The sequence below is a fragment of the Notolepis coatsorum genome, assembly GCF_963971535.1.
Source record: "Notolepis coatsorum genome assembly, chromosome: 3".
In the NCBI taxonomy this organism is placed as follows: domain Eukaryota; kingdom Metazoa; phylum Chordata; class Actinopteri; order Aulopiformes; family Paralepididae; genus Notolepis; species Notolepis coatsorum.
The window spans coordinates 31,096,784-31,116,728 of record NC_140167.1 but is presented as its reverse complement, the minus strand read 5'-3'; the positions used below and the strand labels follow the sequence as shown (position 1 = coordinate 31,116,728).

Sequence of the window (19,945 nt, the reverse complement as noted above, 5' to 3'; positions counted from 1 at the left end):
AGAGACGAAGAGAGACCACAGCCAATGTTAGTTAGGATGCTGCCACAGAATAATGTACAGTATACACTGACCAACAGATTCTTAGTCTTGAAGCTAACAGACCGGAGTTAAATAGTATTAACAAATTATTGTTAGCATTTGTTCTAACTTGCTTGGCGTACCAGACAGGTGGAGTTTGCCACACTGGACAAGACAGACTGCCAGAACGTTTGAAATTATGACTATTTGAAAGTTAATTTAGTATACTTTTCTGTGATTGACAATGTACTAAACACTATCTAAACATTTCTGACTTGGTAAACTCTAGCCATAAAGTTTCATAAAGTGAAGCTCTGCCATTCTCCAAAGTTTGCAACGATGCATTGACCAAAACAAATCCTCCATGAAGCGACAGCAGCAGCCGTTCCAGGTTTACACCTGCATTAGATGCAGAATACAGTAGAGTCAGGTTTCCCAAACGCCAAGTCCTTGCCATAAGATCATCTCTGTTCTGTCGACACAAGTTTGTATAGGACTGACAACATTGCTTTCACTTTCTGTTAACTGAGGTCTCTGTGTGGTAGACCATGAAATAGATTTTTGAAAGTGTAAAAAGGTTTGTTAAGTTTGTCTTGACTACAATCAGAAATCTGTGAGTAGAATTGAATATATATATATATATATATTATTTAAAGAAATCCGGAATGAAGCTTTGACGCTAAGGTGCCTTTGGGAAACCCAGCCCCCAGACATATTCCAAGAAGAGAGAAGTTAGAGGCTTTGTAGACAGCTAGTAGTTCAACAGACACAGGCGTGTGCGACAGGTTTTCCAGCCTGGCCAACCGCCACAGGAGATAACGGAAAGGAAGAAGAGGAGTGCAGAATGTGTGTCAAGTCCTGAGGAAAACAAAAGCTAACGGCCAACGGTGCTTCTCCCCTGAAACAAGGTGCTCATTCAGAATCCTACATGCAGAGGAGAGGTGGATAAGAGGGAGAGGGAGATAGGGATGGGAATTTCACCATGGCATATCTAACGGCTTAAGTTTTGCCTAGCTGAATACAAAGAAAACTAGTAACTAACAAAAATAAATAATAAATTAATAAAATAACAAAAAAAAAAAAAAATGTAACCGACAGTTCTCTTATTGTGTAGGAGAAAAAACTAAAATGTTAGACTGTAAGACTTAAAATAACTGATAACTTAATGTTCCCCCTTGGTAAGTTAGATATACATTATGCTATTTGCGAAGTTATTAGTAAAGAAAGGAGTTGTGGATATGTAGTGCTTCATTCTGGCAACTCTGCATGTAAGTTCAGCTTAGATGAACTGACTTGTACTTCTATTGTTGACTAATATTGTCAGAATGAATGTCAATATTCAAATTTCATTTGAAATTGAAAGAAATGTATACATTTCAATTGCCAGTCGAATGTAAATAAAAAAGAATATACATTATTGATATGAGGTGAACTGAAAATTACTAGTTCTTGTACCTTCTTTGTGATTTGGGGGAAATGTGCCTGTAATACAAGCCAATAAATGTGGGTACAAAGCAGAGCCTGATGCCTAATGATAGTTTCCTATTGGTACCACACATACAGGCAAATATGACACACACAATGGTTGTAAGCATGTTATGCCTGCTTTGATGTGGTAATAACATGTCAATTCAACCAATTGGTATCGTTGTTGACAATTGACAGCCCTACTGTACATCACCCAGACAACTCATTCATTTATTCCCATCCCTAGTAGAGACAGAGAGGGAGGCAGAGAGAGAAAATTAGGGTAGGGGATGAAGGTTCCTGGGGTAGGTAGGTAGGTGGTTCAGTAACCTGTGACCAGGCTTTTGCGTAGGGGAGAGGGGAGCCAGCTGAGAGGCGATTCAGACTCCTCTGTGCCTCCCTCCTCCAACTCTGTAAATAACAACACCATCAGACACACGCATTTTGAAAGAACAACCATTTGTACCCACTTTCCCATATCATACAAGTGGGCATGCAATTATATTAAGCTGATACCAGGTTAAGATAGGAGATCGGTGTAAAATAATGGGACCCAATATTAAAAAGTGTTACCAAAACCATGTGTAACAGGTCAGAAATCTGACTAGATCTTCCGCATTTCTGACACATTTCTAGCGGAGTTTGGTCCCATCGCCATATTACCACATGTCCTGTTCACAATAGAACGATATGAAACAGGTAAAAAAGTATATATACATATACACAATATATATATATATATATATATATATATATATATATATATATATATATATATATATATATATATATATATATATATTACAAAAAGGCAACAAATATCATAATGACATGTCAGCAGAAAAGAAAGAATATTGTGATATTTTGACAATACAGCAAAGACAGCATGACAGAGAGATATACCTTCCAGCACCGCGGCCCATGAGGCTCCACTGTCAAACCAGATGTCCAGAACGTCTTCTCCACGAACATAGTCAGTCACTGCGTCCACCTTGCTCTGATGAGACACATACAACCTCAGGTTGTCACTTTGCTTCCGGACAGATCATGGCACAAACACTGCCAGGGTCGGGGGTTCCATTCCCTGTGTAGCTCAATAGGTAGAACATGGCACAAACACTGCCAGGGTTGGGGGTTCCATTCAGGGTGTAGCTCAATGGGTAGAGCATAGCACTAACACTGCTAGGGTCGGGGGTTCATCTAATAAGATAACGTTTTCAGTCTGTTCACCTCACTTCATTTTTATTGCAGCAAAATGGGATTGTCAATTGTACAATATCGCCACGTAAAACATTACAATACTATGCTGTATCGATCCCACCCCCCTAATATTTATATTAGCCATAACTTGATTGGAAAACAAACATGCACAAACCTACACCTCAACCGTGACAGAACCTCCCCCTCTCAGGAACACAATCACACACACACTTACTGCCTTGAGCACCTCTGGTGGCAGTAGAGTCTCCATGGGCAGCTCCCACCAACAGTCACTGCCCTTCTCTTTAAACAGCTTGGACACATGAGACACTGTATGTCTGCAGACAGAGAGAGGGGACATCACAGCGTGTGTGCGCGTGTGTGTGTGTGTGTCTTAATATGACCACATTGGTGAATGTTTTTTTAATTTTTTTTGCATTTTTACAGCTTTATTGGTCACGTAGGACCGACAGAGGAGAGGGCGAACAGGAGGAGAGGTGGGGGAGACATGCGACAAATAACGACAGGAGCTGGGATCAAACCCGGGTCGGCCGCGTATGTGCGCGAGGCACTATGGTATGCGCCACGAGGGTGCCCCCTGTTTTTCTTTTTCTACACATGCATGCTTCAGTCTATCCTGTTTCAGAACTGAGAACACTACTAAAGATAAAAGCTAATTTAATTAAGTATTAAAAAAAAGTATAAAAATTCAGTCTCATTCACTGTCAGTGGAGCAGCTCCAGACTTAATATCTGATGACATCACAGGTTCGACTCTCACTCTGGTTTCTTTAGAGAGTCGCTCATGTTCACAAACAGACCACAGGAATAACATTGGAATTATTCATTCGGGTGGCGTTCCTGGTTTAACCCAGCTCTTATGGGTTTATGTTTATGAGGATCCCCATTAGTCATCATCAACATGTTGACTATTCTTCCTGGGGTCCTCACAGATATACACATACAAATATGAAACATTCAGTGTAAGTCAGTCATATATCACATACATAATCAATATAAAATAAAAGGTCATAGATGAATCCATTTCACCATACCTTTAAAAAAAGAAAAAAAAGGAAACAAGACGTTTGGATAACATGGCTGCAGCTACACTCATGCATGACATATATTGATTTCCTTCCGGATTATGGCTCCTTCAAGTTTATTTTTGAAACTGTCCTTGTTTTCCGCCCGTATGATATGTAATGGGATCCTATTCCAATATGTTATGGCTCCCGCTCTATACATTGCAGTTTTCTTTAGAGCATTGGTTCTAGGCTGAGGTAGGGTAAAACGACTACTTGAAGCATGGGTGCCTCCCCGGTGCAGTCCTAGCCCTTACTTGTTGACGAGAGGTTCCCCCGTGTCTTTGTGGTAGAAGACGGGTATGGGGACGCCCCAGCTGCGCTGCCTGGAGATGCACCAGTAGGTCCTTCTGTCCAACATGGCCAGCAGGCCTCCCCGCGCAGACTCTGGCAGCACGCGCACCTTCTGCAGCACCTCCTGGATACACAGAAGCACACAAGACATTTTAAATACTTTTATTTGAAGCTGCGGATCATATATCACACCTTCGTAGGACTCTTTTGAGGACATCTTTATGGGTAGCGGATACATTACCTCTGCCACACTGCCTGGCTACCTATTGCAGCAGAGACACACCCGTAAACACACATGTGCAATGTTTATAAAGAGTCAAACACATCTGTATTTTTTGAGTTATGATGGGTTAAGAAAATTCCAAAAAAGCAAGATTTTCCATCTACAAGTGAAACTCTCACTGAACATACACATCAAATGTAGATGGTCAAACAAACATCTCTGTGTTGGGGGTTCAGGATATCTAGACTACATGCTTTCTTCCCACCATGGTCAGATGTCTGTACCTTGGCCTTGTCTTTGAGCGAGGCGGTGTTGATGAACCACTGCTTGCTGGGCCTGATGATCACGGGCTGTTTGCTCCTCCAGTCGTACGGGTAGCTGTGGACAAACTCCTCCTCCTTCAGCAGGGCGCCGCACGCCTTCAGCATGGAGATCACTGCCGGGGACAGACGGGAGTTAAGTTAGTTAGTTCTTTATTTATTTTTTACCCAGGGACAGTGCACATTAATCAACATTTTCAGTTTCCACATCAATGTAAATGGGCCAGAATTAGCTAATGAGCTAGTTTTCATCTGCAGTCCCTGCCTACTATGCATGTCTTTATGGTGTGGGAGGAAACCAGAGTACCTGGAGGAAGCCCACGCAAACATGGGGAAAACATGCAAACTCCACACAGAAAGGCCCCGTGCTGGGGTTCGAACCCAGGACCTTCTTGCTGTGAGGCAGCAGTGCTAACCACTGTACCACCATGCCGCCCAGGAGAAGTGCTGTTCATAGTAGTTTGCCTTTTTCCCCCATTTTCCACCCAATATACCCGTTATGCCAATTCCCCGTGCATAACGTCCTGGTCGAGGTAAAACTGGGGCTCAAACATGGATGTGAAACTAAAGCCAGACATAAAAGAAAAAAGAAAAGAAAAATCTGTCTTCCTCTCAACTTCTCACGTAGGTCTTTGCACTCAACACGCTGCATGACGGACAGGAGTCAGGAGGTCACTTTCATTTCATAGCGGACTGAAAATTAAATGTAATACTAAATGCATCGGAAATGCACAATGAACTACATTCCAAGCCCAGTCTCGAGCGAACGCTGCCTAGCTGAAAGGCAGCCAAAACAGCAGACGGTATACCCTATTGGAATTATATACTCATGTTTACCTGACTCAGATTGTTTTTCAAGTTTTCGTGTGTTGGACGTGAATCTCCATGCGATCAGTGAAAACAAAGATGGGGTGAATGGCGTGATAGCGTCATAGACGTCAGAGTAGCTGAGCTCTTGTGATTGGTCAAAGATTGGCAAGGCTTATGGGTATTGTAGTAGTTACCATGGAACACGTTTTCTCAAAGATTAACTTAAAACATCTACCTCTATTTGTTGTAACATTAAAATAATAGTTCAAGTTCTTTAGTTCAAGTTCTTTAATAGTTGTCATACAGAAGTACAGAATACTTTCATACAAAATGCTTCTTACTGTTACGCTCCAGAGACTGTGCTAGACAAGATAGTATCAAATAACATAATAACATAATATAGCATGAAAACTATAAATATTAACAAAAGTATGCACAGTCTCGACGGAGCGCACAGACAGGCGGCCGGACATAGCGGCGCCATCTTGTTAATACATACCTCCGTCAAAGTTTATGAACCTACACATTATACGATGTGGCAATAAGTAGTGATAGTCTAAGCTTCACAAAATCTACCTCCTACCCATCAGACACCTGAATAGGATCAATGAAATTATACTTCACTGTTCATATTTCTATACCTTTATCGGTTCCTTCTCCCATTACAGACAGGTTCTGTAGCTCAGGGCCAGCTAGCTCAGTGAACCTGCCCTCCTCATCCACCATACAGTCCTGGGGGGGGGGGGGGGGAGAGGGAGAGGGAGAGGGAGAGGGAGAGAGAGAGAGAGAGAGAGAGAGAGAGAGAGAGAGAGAGACACACACACACACGAATGTTGTTCATTAACTTTCTCAGCTTCAGAATGAAAAAGAATAAGAATGTCTTCAAGAATTACAATTCTGGTCAAAGTAATTAGCACTTGGCAAAGTTACTGGTCAATAAGGCTTCCGTTAGACTTGCAGTTACTTGTTATTACAATTATTAATAGGTTTTAATCCTCACTGAAGTCTGGGGTGCCAATATAACTGATTATTTCTTACATTGTCTCAGTGTAAATGATATTCTTAAATCTAAATGATGTATTCTATTGTTCTGAAATGCTGAGAATAATTTTGCAATTAGCATTTCATCACTCATCATTTAAGTACAGCATAACCTCAGTGTCGAGAGAAACGTCCTATTGTGCCTTGTGTTTGTTTGGACAGCTGACACTGTGTTGAACATAATATTATAGATTATATACAGTACACAGGGGTGGAAAGAAACTAAGTATTTTGTACTTTAAGTACTGTACTTAAATACAATTTCGAGCTACTTGTACTTTACTTGAGTATTTTACTTTTACTTTTACTCCACTACATTTCAAAGGAAATATTGTACTTTTTTACTCCACTACATTTATCTGAACCCATCAGTTGCTTTGAAGAAAAATATTTTGAATAGAAAACATGGCAGAAATGTATGAAGATTACATCAAGAGGACATAATCAGAACAGCATAACTGGACCACATACCACTTTAACATAACCTTTAGAGGTCAATGGATCGAGGATTGAATCCTCCCAAGCACTGGAATACACAAACGTCATGTAGAATGCATACTTTTACTTTAGATACTTAAGTACATTCAATAGCAAATACTTCTCTACTTTTACTTAAGTAGAATTTGAATGGAGGACTTTTACCAGCGTACTCATTTATCTGGGTATTTCCACTTTTACTTAAGTAAAGGAACTGTGTACTTCTTCCAGCACCGACAGTATATGACCTCAGGGCCCAGCGTGTCCCTTGAAGATGCATCGTGAAATGTAAAAAATGTATAGTCATCATGCTATGATTCATTCTGCGATATCTGTACGAGGTTCTTTTCCAAGATGCTAAATAAGCCTTCTTCGAGACGTACCACAGACAACTTAAAATGTGAAGCCACACTGTAATCGTCCATGCCGTGGGCTGGCGCTGTGTGGACCAATCCTGTCCCTTTAGCCATGGTCACGTGATTGGCTGGCAATAAGGGGACTTCCTTGTCAGGGATCGTGGGATGTTTGCAAACCCCACCCTCAAGTTGTGAACCTTGGGGAGAGAAACACAAGAGAGAAAAGGGTTTAAAAGCAACTTGCGTGCATGCGAGTGAGTGTATGTGAGTGTATGCGAGTGAGTGAGTGTGTGTAAATGGTAAATTTATATAGCGCTTTTATCCAAAGAGATTTACAATTTTTTCCTCACATTTTACCCATTCACTCTCACATTCACACCGACGGCGGAGGCAACCATGCAAGGTGCCAACCTGCTCATTGGGAGCAGTTAGGGGTTAAGTGTCTTGCTCAAGGACACTTCGACACGCTGGGAGGAGTGGGAATCGAACCAGGAACCTCCGGATTACCAGACAACTGCTCTACCTCCTCTGTGTGTGTGTGTGTGTGTGTGTGTGTGTGTGTGTGTGTGTGTGTGTCCACAGTACCTGTAAAAGTAGCTATACTCTCCAATTCTGTTCCCAATACTACTGCCAGGCTGGCAGTTCTCTCTGTGGCCATTAGGAGAAACTCAGAGTTATCTTTCCTTTTCAACACAGAGTACCTGGACAATGACAAATAAAATAAAAAAATAAAATAAAATATTATTCTTTAAAATTTTCCATTTACTTGTTCAAAATAGGGACAGTACATATTAATGAACATTTTCATGTAAATATGCCAGATTATAGCCAGAGGCTAATTTCTATCTGTAGTCCCTTTGCAGGTTGATGTTAACAGATCAGACAATTACATATGTACTAGGGCTGTCAGTTTATCGCGTTAATTAGATTAATTAATTACACAGCAAATTATCGCGTTATGAAAATGTATGCAAAATAAAAAATAAATATTAAATCTTTTTATTATTATTATATATTTTTTTATCTCTTACATTACATAAGAATGTAGAATAAACATTTACAGACTTTAAAAAAATTGTCCATTTGCATGTTCTTGGTATCTGATTCTAGGGACATCTATGGATCTCAGGGAATGTATTCCCAGTGTCAGAAATACTGTGTCTGTTACACAGTAAGTGAGTAAATTGTAATGAACCAAATGAAAATATCAATTAAATCAAAATAAAAAATAAATTATCTTTGAATAACAGACCTGAAAAATCTAAGCAAATGAATAAAGGGAAGATGATTAAACAGAAGGTTTTGTAGATACAGTACTGAATTCTGCCATCCGGACACATGCTATTTGAAATATGATTATAGAATATAGAATATCAGGCCTAAAATGGTTATGCGATTAAAATGCGATTAATTCATTACAAATCCTGTAATTAATTAGATAAAAAAAAATTATCGCTTGACAGCACTAATATGTACACAAACTTCATGATCACAAGAACAGACAACAGTACACATTCATTACTAAACTACACAAACTTCACAATTATAAAAAACTGACAATAGATTAAACAGACGATGACTATAGTGTGATGTGGCGAGGCAAACCGGGAAATAGGGACACTATAAGTTTAAAGTGCTTTAGGTACCCACTACCCAGTGTTAAAAGAGACTGGGGCTTGTGCCAAACTGCTAATGTGCTCATTTTAAGAATTAATTAATGCCCTGGCAGTCGCTGTTCAGTTTCATCAGCAGTTTTAAAGTCGAGCTGAAACAGCATTTCTAGAGTTACCTAGCTCCCGTATTGTGACGTATGTGACTTATTGTGACGTATTGTATTGAAACAGGACAGGCAGGCGGAACGGAACAGGGGGAGGATGTGATTTGACAGTTGAAAACCTCAGGGTCAGCGCTGAATTCTTCAGAGCGAAAAGATTATGATATTATTGGTTGAAATTAGTTTCTGCGAGCCTATGTATTTTACAGGAAGATAACAGGATAAGATTTTGATATAAGAATATGATGAAATCGTTTTTTTTTTTCATGTCTTGTTCATATGCACAAAATGATCGGGAATATGACGGTTATAAAGGCATTTCAAGCTTCCAGATGACCAAGAGTTATAAACATACCGCTGGACCATAACAAAGTTAATTCAATATGTATTTATTAGGGCTGTCAAAATTAATGCTTTAACTTGAGATTAATTTAAATTATTTAAAGCATTAAAATAAATTAATCTAGATTCATCTATGGAGTGAAAAATCTTCAATCTTAGCGCCGCGGATATAAGAAAGAGGTCTAGCTTAGTCAATGTTGATGGTTTTGTTGAACATTTGTATTTCACAGGAGAGAAACTGTATTAAAAGAAAGCTATTAAAATAGTCTTTGAATCTAAATATACTTTCTTTGTGTTGATTTTACTCAAGTAAATATCTGTTACAAGCTTCGGTCTTAAGTAGAAAATGCTATTTTTAATCTAGATTAATTACAGAAAATTGTGAGATTAATTAGTTAAAAAATTGTAATCTATTGACAGCACTAGTATTTATTTTTTTGACATTTTGTTGTCATCATTATTTAGAACATCAAGTAAAATACATCATAGACTTTCTGGTTAAAAGCGGAAAAGAACCGATGTCCACACATACTGCCATAGGTTTTAGACAAAGCTGCCAAGCAAGAAAGCTAAAGAAAGTCCATTATCTCACTAGGAACTCCTTGTTGGCAGGAAATGGAATATCTTACCTGCAGGTACGGTATGTATGTGTCAAGGAGATGCCGGCTTGTAGAGGCAGTGTTACTTACTGGGCGTTGGGCATAAAACAGACAGCCTGGTTGGCAGGGATGGTCCAAGGCTGGGTGGTCCACACCAACACAGAGATACTACCCACATCTGCTGACACACACACACACAATACAGTTTTCACGTCAATAGTTGTCAATGTGATTCATCAATATGAATGTGAAAATCAAATTGCAGTTAGGTGTCAAATTATTCAGACATCAGAGCTAATTGTAATTAATGTGTGTTCATCTATTAAAATTAATTTATAAACATGATGCTGTGAACAAGTACCTTGGTGTAGGATTTTGCATATATTGAACTATAGCTCACAGAAACCGTCCTGTTACATTAGTAAACCTACAGTAGTACACTTTTAAAATGTAATCAAATTGAACTGTGTGTGTGTGTGTGTGTGTGTGTGTGTGTGTGTGTGTGTATGTGTGTGCGTGCGCGTGTGCGTGTGTATTACCTGCTCCTAAGGCCAGTTTAGGTGGTAGTGTAGTCAAGGGGAATGTAGCATAGATTGCTCTGCTGACGTGCTGAGGGTTGTATTCTAACTCTGCCTCGGCCAGAGCCGTTCTGGAGAGAGAGATAGAAAGAGGGGGAGGGAGAGAGAAATAAACAGAGAGAGAAAGAAAGAAAGAAAGAGAAGGGGTAAAGAAAGATGGAGAATAGAGGGAGGAAGAGAAAGAAAGATGGAGAGAATAGAGGGAGGAAGAGAGGGGGGAGAAAGAAAGAGGGAGAAAGAGAGAGAGGGGAGAAAGAAAGAGATGGAGAGAGAGAATAGAGGGAAGAGATAGGGGGGGAGAAAGAAAGAGAGGGGGAGAGAGAGAAGAGAGGGAGGAAGAGAGAGAGGGGAAGAAAGAGAGGAAGAGAGAGAATGTAGAGGAAAGCAAGAGGAATGGGAACAACATTTTCAAATCAAATTCTATCTTAGCCCAAGTTCAATTACCCTACATGTACTTTGTATGTGTTTTCACTATCAAACCCATATTGACCATGAAGATCCGTCTACGACATAATTGATGAGTTGGGTTCCACCACACTAGCATCCAGGATCCTGTGTGGACTCTAACTGTGTAGTAACTGAGAGTTGCTGACTACCTGGAGGAGGGAGACCAGAAGACCGGTTTATAGTCTTGGTAGATCAGCCCCTGAAGAAGAAGAAGAGGAGCATACATCAGACCCCCAGGAGAAACAAGTCATGGTGTACTATTCTATAGTTGGAACTTTAGACCCTCCATGTTGGTTTCATGTGGCAGGACTATACCATTGTTCTTTTTGTCTGTTCTCGTAAAAAAGGCAAAAAAAGGGTAGGTAACTTTATTTAACTATTCTCATCAGTGTCGGTAGAAAGCATTATAAAACCCATTAGAACACTTGATAAGAACGTCAAATAAAGGCCATGTGAAACGTTTTCCCCCCTCAGAGCTAATTCTGTTGTTTTTGGCATAATATTACACTTTAAAATGGAAGGTTCAGATTTATAAACACCATAGGATGAGAAATTAAAACACCACAGACCTATTAGCATGTATTAGCAAAACTACTGCAAGTCTATGAGGCATGAAACCATTTCCCTGAAAATCACATACAAGTCCTTGTAGAATATTTGCATTATTCTTACAATTACTAGCATTAATGGAAGTAAATGGAACAGCTCAAACGCAATACTGAGAGAAAAGTGTTCCCATTTACTTGCGCTAGCATTGCTAACAAATCCTTACAATACAGGAAACTAGTGCCAATTCCTCAGAAATAAACCCCCTGGAGAGAAAGCCTTTAGGTTGTCATGGCTAATTACTGATGAACTGGATGGCTTGGATATAGGGCACAAAGTGAGCGCCAGCTAGGTTAGCGTCAGTTACAAACACAACTAGACACAGTGTGGCCATGTCTCTCACCTTGCTGTGCATCTCCTGGAAGACCTTGAGCTGCGCAGCCTCGTAGGCCCCATCGAAGGTGTAGTAGCAACTGTCCCAGTCAGCCATCACGCCCCAGCGCTGGAAGGCAGCCTTCTGACGGGCTATCGCCCCTTCTGCAAACTCCCGCGCTGGACGGGGGGGGGGGGGGAGGCAGACCGTTAGGAAAGATGGGGTGGAAATGACCAGGGAGCTCCCCATATGTTATTATCACAATACAATAATACTGAAAACCCTAATGCAGCAATAGTCATTATTACTATTCAACACCGTAATTTATATCTCAAATCATCACTACGTTTTTTCCACCTCATTTGATTGATTGATTGATTTTATTGATGGATTAAAAACACACAACAAGGATCCAAAGGATAACATGAGAAAGAGTAAAACGCTTATTTCCGTCATTTGACTGCAGTTAAAAGCAGAGATTTAAAAATAAATCAACTACTGTACATTCCACCTGCTTGTCTGGATATAACCAAGCATCGCCTGACTTACACACAAGCCAGTCAAGCCGGGGAGCTGCCCAGTACAACCACACAGACTTCTACTATTAACCACTGAGCAGCTCCGCCTGGTCTGGGGGTTAACTGCCTTGCTCAAGGGTAATTTCTGAGGGTAGGGGGAGCAACATCCTTAGCCAGTCCAGGGATTTGAACCAGCAGTATTTTAATCACAAGCCTCATCTATGACCTTCAAACGCTACCATTGACCATATTCACACAGTGGCCATTTTGCTCTTGTGTCATGCTCAGGTTGGGATGAAAGGAATCCCAACCTGAGCATGACATGAGCAAAATGGCCTCCGTCTGAATATGGTCAATAAACTCATCAAATACATGAGATCCAGTTGTGACAAATTTAATCCAATATGACATAGCATATTGGATAATGACATAGCATGACATAAGAGCAAAATGGCCTCCATCTGAATATGGTCAATAAACTCATCAAATACATGAGATCCAGTTGTGACAAATTTAATCCAATATTTTGAATGAATGATCATTGCATTTATATATCACTTTTCTAGACACTCAAAGCGCTTTACAATGTAGGGTGGAAATGGCCTCCTTCACCACCACCGTGTTGCACCCAACCTTGGGCTACGCAGGCTCAATGGCTGCCATACAGTGACACACATCACACTACACAATGACTGAAAGGCTCAGGAGACAGGGATTGATATCAGCCAATTAAGGCGAAGGGATGATTAGGTGGCCTTGATGTCAGAGACCTGGTAATTTGGCCAGGAACATTAGGGGAACCCCCTACTACTACGATAGGCACCGTCGGTTCTTTAACGACCAAATTCAAATTCAGGACCTCGGTTTAAAGTCTCATCCGAAGGACGGCACTTGCAACTGTACAGTGTCCCCATCACCGTAACAGGGACAATGGCACTGCCGAGTCCAGAGGACAGAGTGCTCCCTGCTGGACGACAACACCACCACCACTTTCCCACAACGGCGTTTACCGGGGCTCGAACCGGTGATCTTCCCATCATGAATCCGGCGCTCTACCCATGTAGCCACGCTGCCGGGCGTATCTTTTTGCCACCGTTCAATAGCACCGAACGCTAGTGTCAGGCTCACCTTTCTGCCTGATCTGCAGGGGGCTGAGGCCGCTGGTGCCTAGTTCCCCCAGAGCCTTCAGCTCGATGGGCAGTCCATGGCAGTCCCAGCCCGGCACGTAGTGCACCTGCCTCCCCCGCAGCGTCTCAAAGCGGTTACGGATGTCCTTCAAGATCTGTCTCGAGCCAAACAATAACACAGTAGAGTGACGTCACAGATTACTGAGAAACTAAAGGAATGGTCCAATGTGATGGTCATTGTAGCAGTAGTAAGGGTAGCAGCCACAGCACCCATACAAAAATAATCTATAGTAGAAAGCTATTTTCATTCACACTATAGAGATTTACATAAATACTGTAGTAATTCACGTTAGTATTTCTGTAGTGGAACTCATAGTATTCAAATCACAGACATTTTCGCAAACCGTCGGTAGTGTGGTAGTGAAAGGTTAACCCTCTGTAGTGTGGTAGTGAAAGGTTAACCTTCTGTAGTGTGGTAGTGAAAGCATTAACCCTTTGTAGTGTGGTAGTGAAAGGGTTAATACATTTTTTTTTTTTTAACTCATGAGAATACTAGGGATATTATAGGAATTTATGGTGAATCGCTTAATTAAAGTGGTTTTACCATAGAAACACAACACACGGTTATTCCTCTGGTCATTCACTATAAGTTTTCTATAGTAATTGTTGTATGCAATAAAACAGGAATGCTATAGTTTTACTAGAGTTCATTTTCGTATATGGGGTCGTATCAAACTGCAGGTGTTTGTGCTAATCAAACCAGTAGACACAGCAAATGTCATATTGGTAGGGACTAACTTTACAACCAGGGGGTAACTGGTTGTCAATGTGAATGGAGAGGGGATTGCGAGACCTTCCCTTTTAACGGTCAGTGACTTCCATTACTTTGCAACTAATTGGTGAGGTTTGTACATATTTTCCATTTCAGAATTCTGTGTGTGCTGATAGCTGCTGCTGCTAAGGCTAAAGGCCCTCCCATAGTCGAGCAGACTGTACACAGAGCAGACTCCGCGGAGGTCCGCGCGGACTCTTTGAGCTTTTGATCTCAGCGGACGTCCGCGCGTCAGAAAATAGGAGCTTCGCACTTTGCACTCTGCTGTAGGTCTGCTTTGACTCCCGCGGAGTTGCTCTGTGTACAGTCTGCTCGACTATGGGAGGGCCTTAAGCCATATCACTCTACAGCTGCCCAACAGCAAATATCACACTACAGTTAGTATGGTGGAATAATAGTGGGTCTACGGTGACACATAATGTTGTCATTTGTGTATCAGGACTTAAAAAGGAACACACCAACTATATGGGAAATGTGCAAGCTTACAGTCTTCTCAGTCAAGCGAGAAGATAGATACCAACTCTGTGTGTTCAGTAGAAAGCTATCCTGCTGCAAGCTAGCCTAGCACAAATTAATGGAAGTGGATATGGATCGGCTAGCCTGGCATAAAACTCCGGGAGAGGAGTCTTTAGCCAACAACTAGGCTAGCTGATCCGCTTCCATTAATTTGTGCTAAGCTAGGCTAGCTTGCAGCTGGGTAGCTTTTTACCGAGAGGAAATTGTTATCTATTATCTTCTTGTCCGAGTCTCATTTCCGCATAAAGTTGGTGTTGGCCGTTTTAATTCTGGTTCAGACCTTCTAGCAATGCTAGAATATAAACCTCATTTGAGTGCAAAAGCTTGTACCCTGTTAAGTCTTTGAAGACCTGCGTAGGAACCCTGTTGTTATTGTGAGAGTAACTTGCAAGGTGATGAGTGTGCATTGACCTTGTTGAGGGCGTGTCCCACGTGAGGGTCTCCGTTGGCGTACGGGGGTCCATCGTGGAGGCAGAACTCCTTCTTGGCCTTCCTCTCTCTCTGCCAGGAGTACAGCTCTGCAAAGCCACACTCCTACATGCACACATTCAAATAGAAGCAGGGTAGTAATACTGCAAGACAGACATGGAGCTGGCTGTACATTGAAGAATTCACCATTTCATTATCCTTCTAATCATATGAGCACACCCACACTTCTTACAAGTTCATTGGCGGCCTTAGCTATGTTTCACGTGTGTTTCACCCAGATTCGGCTCAAACAAGGGACTAAACACGTTTCGCAATTATGCCACAACAATGTGGAATGCCCTACCACAGCCGTAAAATCATGTGAATCCCATTCCCTACCCACCTTCAAAACCACTCTCAAAGAGCACCTACGGGAGGCTGCAATTCGAAACTGGCCCCAGTAAATGTGCAACCCCCCCCCCCCCCCCCCACCACCCAACCCCCTCCAATTATACAGTTTCTTCCCCCTCAAATGTATATATTCTCTTTTAGAAACTGTCTGTAAAGAAACAGTACTGTATATTTGTATATCTTGTATCATGTCATAAATGTCTGGATGTAACAGTACTGTATGTCGTGTATGTCATAAATGTTATGATGAATTCATCATCATCATCATTTATTTATTCGTACATGGAATTACCACAGTCCAACAGTACATATTAATATAATTCACCAAATTCCATGGCCGAAAGGAACAGGAAGAAAAATTATTATACCTGCCCCTACACACATACAACACTCCAATAGACTTATTGCGTAAAACCACGAATATATACCCATCCCGCAAAAATGGAAACATCAACACAACCAAATTAAATCAACATAAATAAACCCACCCTGTGCATCTATCAGTCAAACTACATATTTAGGTTGATTCATTTATACACACACACACGTATCTATACATTTATATAATGTATTATTCTATATTATACTTCTATATACTATAGAATTTTATAATTTGTATTTAATTATAATATAACTAAATCATACTATTTATACTACACCATATTGGTATACAGTATTATACAATATTGTAATATATTATTATTCTATGTTACGCTGCTATATACTATATTACTATACTCATACTGGCCTACACTGCAATTCTATGCCATGTTATCCTGTTATACTAAACTGCAATATTATACTAAACTGTGCTATACTGTCTATTTATCTTTTCCTTGTACAACCTTTTGAAGTGAAATATATTAGTAGAACTCTTTATCATTCTGCAAATAGTTCCATAGTTTGATACCTATAAGTAACCTATAACCTTTGTTTTAAGGTGGTTCGTGCAAATTGGTGCTTAAAATAGAATTTCCTTCTGCTGTCATCTGGACAGGGAACGAACAACCTCTGTATATTTGCTGGTAATACTCTGCATTTTGCTCTAAACAAAACTAATAAAGTCTGTATTTCAGCTAACTCTTTAAGTTTCAATAGTCTGGATTTAATAAATAATTCATTGGTATGTTCTCTTGAATCTACTTTGTGAACTATTCTTACTGCTCTCTTCTGTAATATAAATAATGGCTTTATGTTGCTTTCATACGTGTTACCCCGAACTTCCACACAGTAACTCAAATATGGTAGGATGAGTGAACAATATAATATTCCCCAATTGAAAATGGGGGACCCTGATGTAAACAAGACAAAAGTCTCTCTGGTCTGCATCCCCTTAACTCATTCAGCGCCAGCTATTACCCTCATCCCTGTAGTCAATGCGCCAGCTTTCCATTGCCTATTTTCACTGTGCGTCACAATGTTTGCAGAGCTATATCTATATATATATTATAGCTATGGAGACAATACTATGGCTCATTTGACAGGCACCATCTCTCATCCAACATGTAAAAAACGAGTCAATTTTTTCATGTATACGTTTGCGTGTTATCCCGTGGTGAATATTGTATCGTTTCAGAGTGATCCGGGCTAATTCCTGAAAAGCTGAGTTATGGAGCGCTATGTGAATTTTGCTAAAGCCGTTCGCGTTGCTTGTCTGAACACGTTACTATTTCAAAATCAAAGGTATATAATAGGTATTATGTTTCATCATGAATGCATCAAAGGGGGGTGGGTGGGGTCGTTTTTTGATGCTCTGATTGTCAGCAACGGCATACGTTTTGGAGTACGTTACATTATGATCGTTGCGATCGATGTGAATTGTGAAATCATTGTTGGATCAAAGTAGGATGGATGTCATATAGTCCTTACCTTTACTAGGAGGTATCCCAAAAAGAATATTCCAATTGTCTGATCGCGATTTCCAGTATTGATGTCCATCGGGTCCCTGACATGAAACGGCACAAAATATGCATGAAGTGTGCTGAACGCGTTCCAAAGTGCTCGGATGAAGCGATTCACTTGGCTTGGTCTAAATTCTCCGCCCGGACCATATACAATGTAACACACAGTGTGAAATAAGGTTTCAAAGGGTAGGCGATACTGCCACCTAGCAGGATTCGGCTGGTATTGCAGTCTCTGGGTCTCAGAATGAGTTCCAATGATACACGAGGTCCGTAAGACTGCAGTGTATAGGATATTAAAATCGGGGGGGGGAGGAAAACGGACCAAATAACGTATATATACGTGATTGGCACTCAACGGTTGGCACGCAAACACGTATATATAAATGGTAAATGGCTGCTTTTTTATATAGCGCTTTTATCCAAAGCGCTTTACAATTAGTTACTCACATTTTACCCATTCACTCACACCGACGGCGGAGGCAACCATGCAAGGTGCCAACCTGCTCATCAGGAGCAATTAGGGGTTAAGTGTCTTGCTCAAGGACACATCGACACGCTGCCTGGGAGGAGCGGGAATCGAACCGGGAACCTCTGGATTGCCAGATGACTGCTCTACCTCCCGAGCCACTGTCGCCCTATATATACGTTAATGGCACAGAAAGTGTTAACAATTGTGTGTATTGAGCCGTACTGTATTGTACCCATTCTGCAATCTGTTAATACAATTTTCAATCAATCTAAACGGGCCCCAGCCCACTAGCAGGGCCCTGGATTGACAAAGTAAGCGCGCCGCACCCTGGCACAACACCAACACAGAAAGATGTTCACTGACTTAAGTCTTTCACCTTATAGAAGAAACCTTGTTCCTGACATAAACCAAGTCATGGTAATGTATATGGCCCACTACATTCTCATGTAAATGTTCATGCTGGAGAGGGTTGTTAAAATAAGATGAGGGCCCCAAATTTAGTGTTGAAACGGGCCCCATGAACTTTAAGGCCACCTATGCACAAGATACTGGAACACACACAAAATTCACCAATATAGCATGCGTGCCTAATGTAACAACCTAAAAACAGAATCCCAAAAGAAAACTTTTCCCCCCAACTATTGGTGACCATGGTTGTCTCCCAACAGGATTTGGAAAACAGACACACACACTGCACATTTTCTAACAGGTATGACAGTCACCCTATTGTGTCCCGATTCGGAGCTACTGGGCCCCGAGTACCACGCACACAAGTTAGACTGTTTATGTTACCTTCTGGATCTGGAGCTCCCGGTCCACCAGATGCTGGCCCGTTAGCTTCATGGGGAACTCGGTGCGGGGAAGCAGTACGCTGTCACGGTACTGTCCCTGAGACGGCCCGGCTTCTGCAGACGGCGCAGTGCCCTCGCTGGAACTGACATTATGACAGCGGCTGGAGCTGAAGGAGAGAGCGGGGTGGAGGAGGACGCCTACCCGCCGGGCACTTGACCCCCATCTCGCTACGCTCTGGCTCACGGCCGCAATCCGGCACAGCAGCATGGGGAAGCGAAACGCCCAAAACGGACAGTTCTATGGGTTTTGTTGTAGCGATGCAGTTATCTTTGGTGCTATGTTGTTAATTAGCGACCTCTTGATGCACTGTTTCTTCCGGAAGCATTGGGAGAGAGCACACAGGATAGATACGGAGGGGGCGGAGGGACAACCGATTATCGTCCTTGCTGGTGCTGGCATTCAAGTGCCACTGGAGGTCGCTATAATACTCATGGACTGAAATCATAATACCGCTCTTGATTTTTACAGTGGGCTACAATTAAACTAAAACCTGCGTCTAAAGAAACAGGCTATAGATAATATAGTTTCTTAATCCTAGAAGTGTATATTTTAAGATTCTGCCAACAGGTTGGAATAATGTTGATTGATTGATTGATTGAAAATTGTATTAACAGATTGCAGAATGGGTACAGTACAGTACAGCTCAATACATACAATTGTTAAGGGGATGCAGACCAGAGAAAGACTTTCGTCTTGTTTACATCAGGGTGCCCCATTTTCAATTCATCATAACATATATGACATACATGACATACAGATAGACAGTACTGCTACATCTATACATTTATGACATACCAGGGCGGCTAGGTGGTGTAGTGGGCAAGGCACTCGCCACCAGTGTGGAGACGCTAGCATTCGCGTGTTCGAATCCAGCTCTCCACATTGTTTTCAGTTTAGCTGGTCGTCCGCAGTAATACACATTGGCCGTATTACGGGGAGGGAAAACTGAAGGGTGGGGA

The 19,945-nt window shown here is 41.3% G+C and overlaps 1 protein-coding gene across 2 annotated transcripts in view; it reads right to left on the bottom strand.

Moving 5' to 3' along the window:
- Positions 1-19,287, bottom strand: part of iars2 (isoleucyl-tRNA synthetase 2, mitochondrial) — a 29,785-nt gene extending 10,498 nt beyond the window's left edge. The window contains exons 1-15 of one of the 2 annotated variants that reach the window (XM_084309871.1): positions 18,927-19,287; positions 15,354-15,476; positions 13,596-13,749; positions 11,980-12,128; positions 11,180-11,229; positions 10,545-10,654; positions 10,096-10,183; positions 7,876-7,991; positions 7,318-7,487; positions 6,058-6,148; positions 4,571-4,722; positions 4,027-4,187; positions 2,921-3,023; positions 2,389-2,482; positions 1,816-1,896 (exon numbers count right to left, since the gene is read on the bottom strand). In XM_084309871.1, the coding sequence (XP_084165997.1) occupies positions 1,816-1,896; positions 2,389-2,482; positions 2,921-3,023; positions 4,027-4,187; positions 4,571-4,722; positions 6,058-6,148; positions 7,318-7,487; positions 7,876-7,991; positions 10,096-10,183; positions 10,545-10,654; positions 11,180-11,229; positions 11,980-12,128; positions 13,596-13,749; positions 15,354-15,476; positions 18,927-19,193 (1,909 nt within the window). In that variant the 5' untranslated portion in view covers positions 19,194-19,287. The remainder of the gene's footprint in view (positions 1-1,815; positions 1,897-2,388; positions 2,483-2,920; positions 3,024-4,026; positions 4,188-4,570; positions 4,723-6,057; positions 6,149-7,317; positions 7,488-7,875; positions 7,992-10,095; positions 10,184-10,544; positions 10,655-11,179; positions 11,230-11,979; positions 12,129-13,595; positions 13,750-15,353; positions 15,477-18,926) is intronic. The other variant, XM_084309872.1, reaches the window with a different exon arrangement.
- Positions 19,288-19,945: the final 658 nt, after the last annotated feature.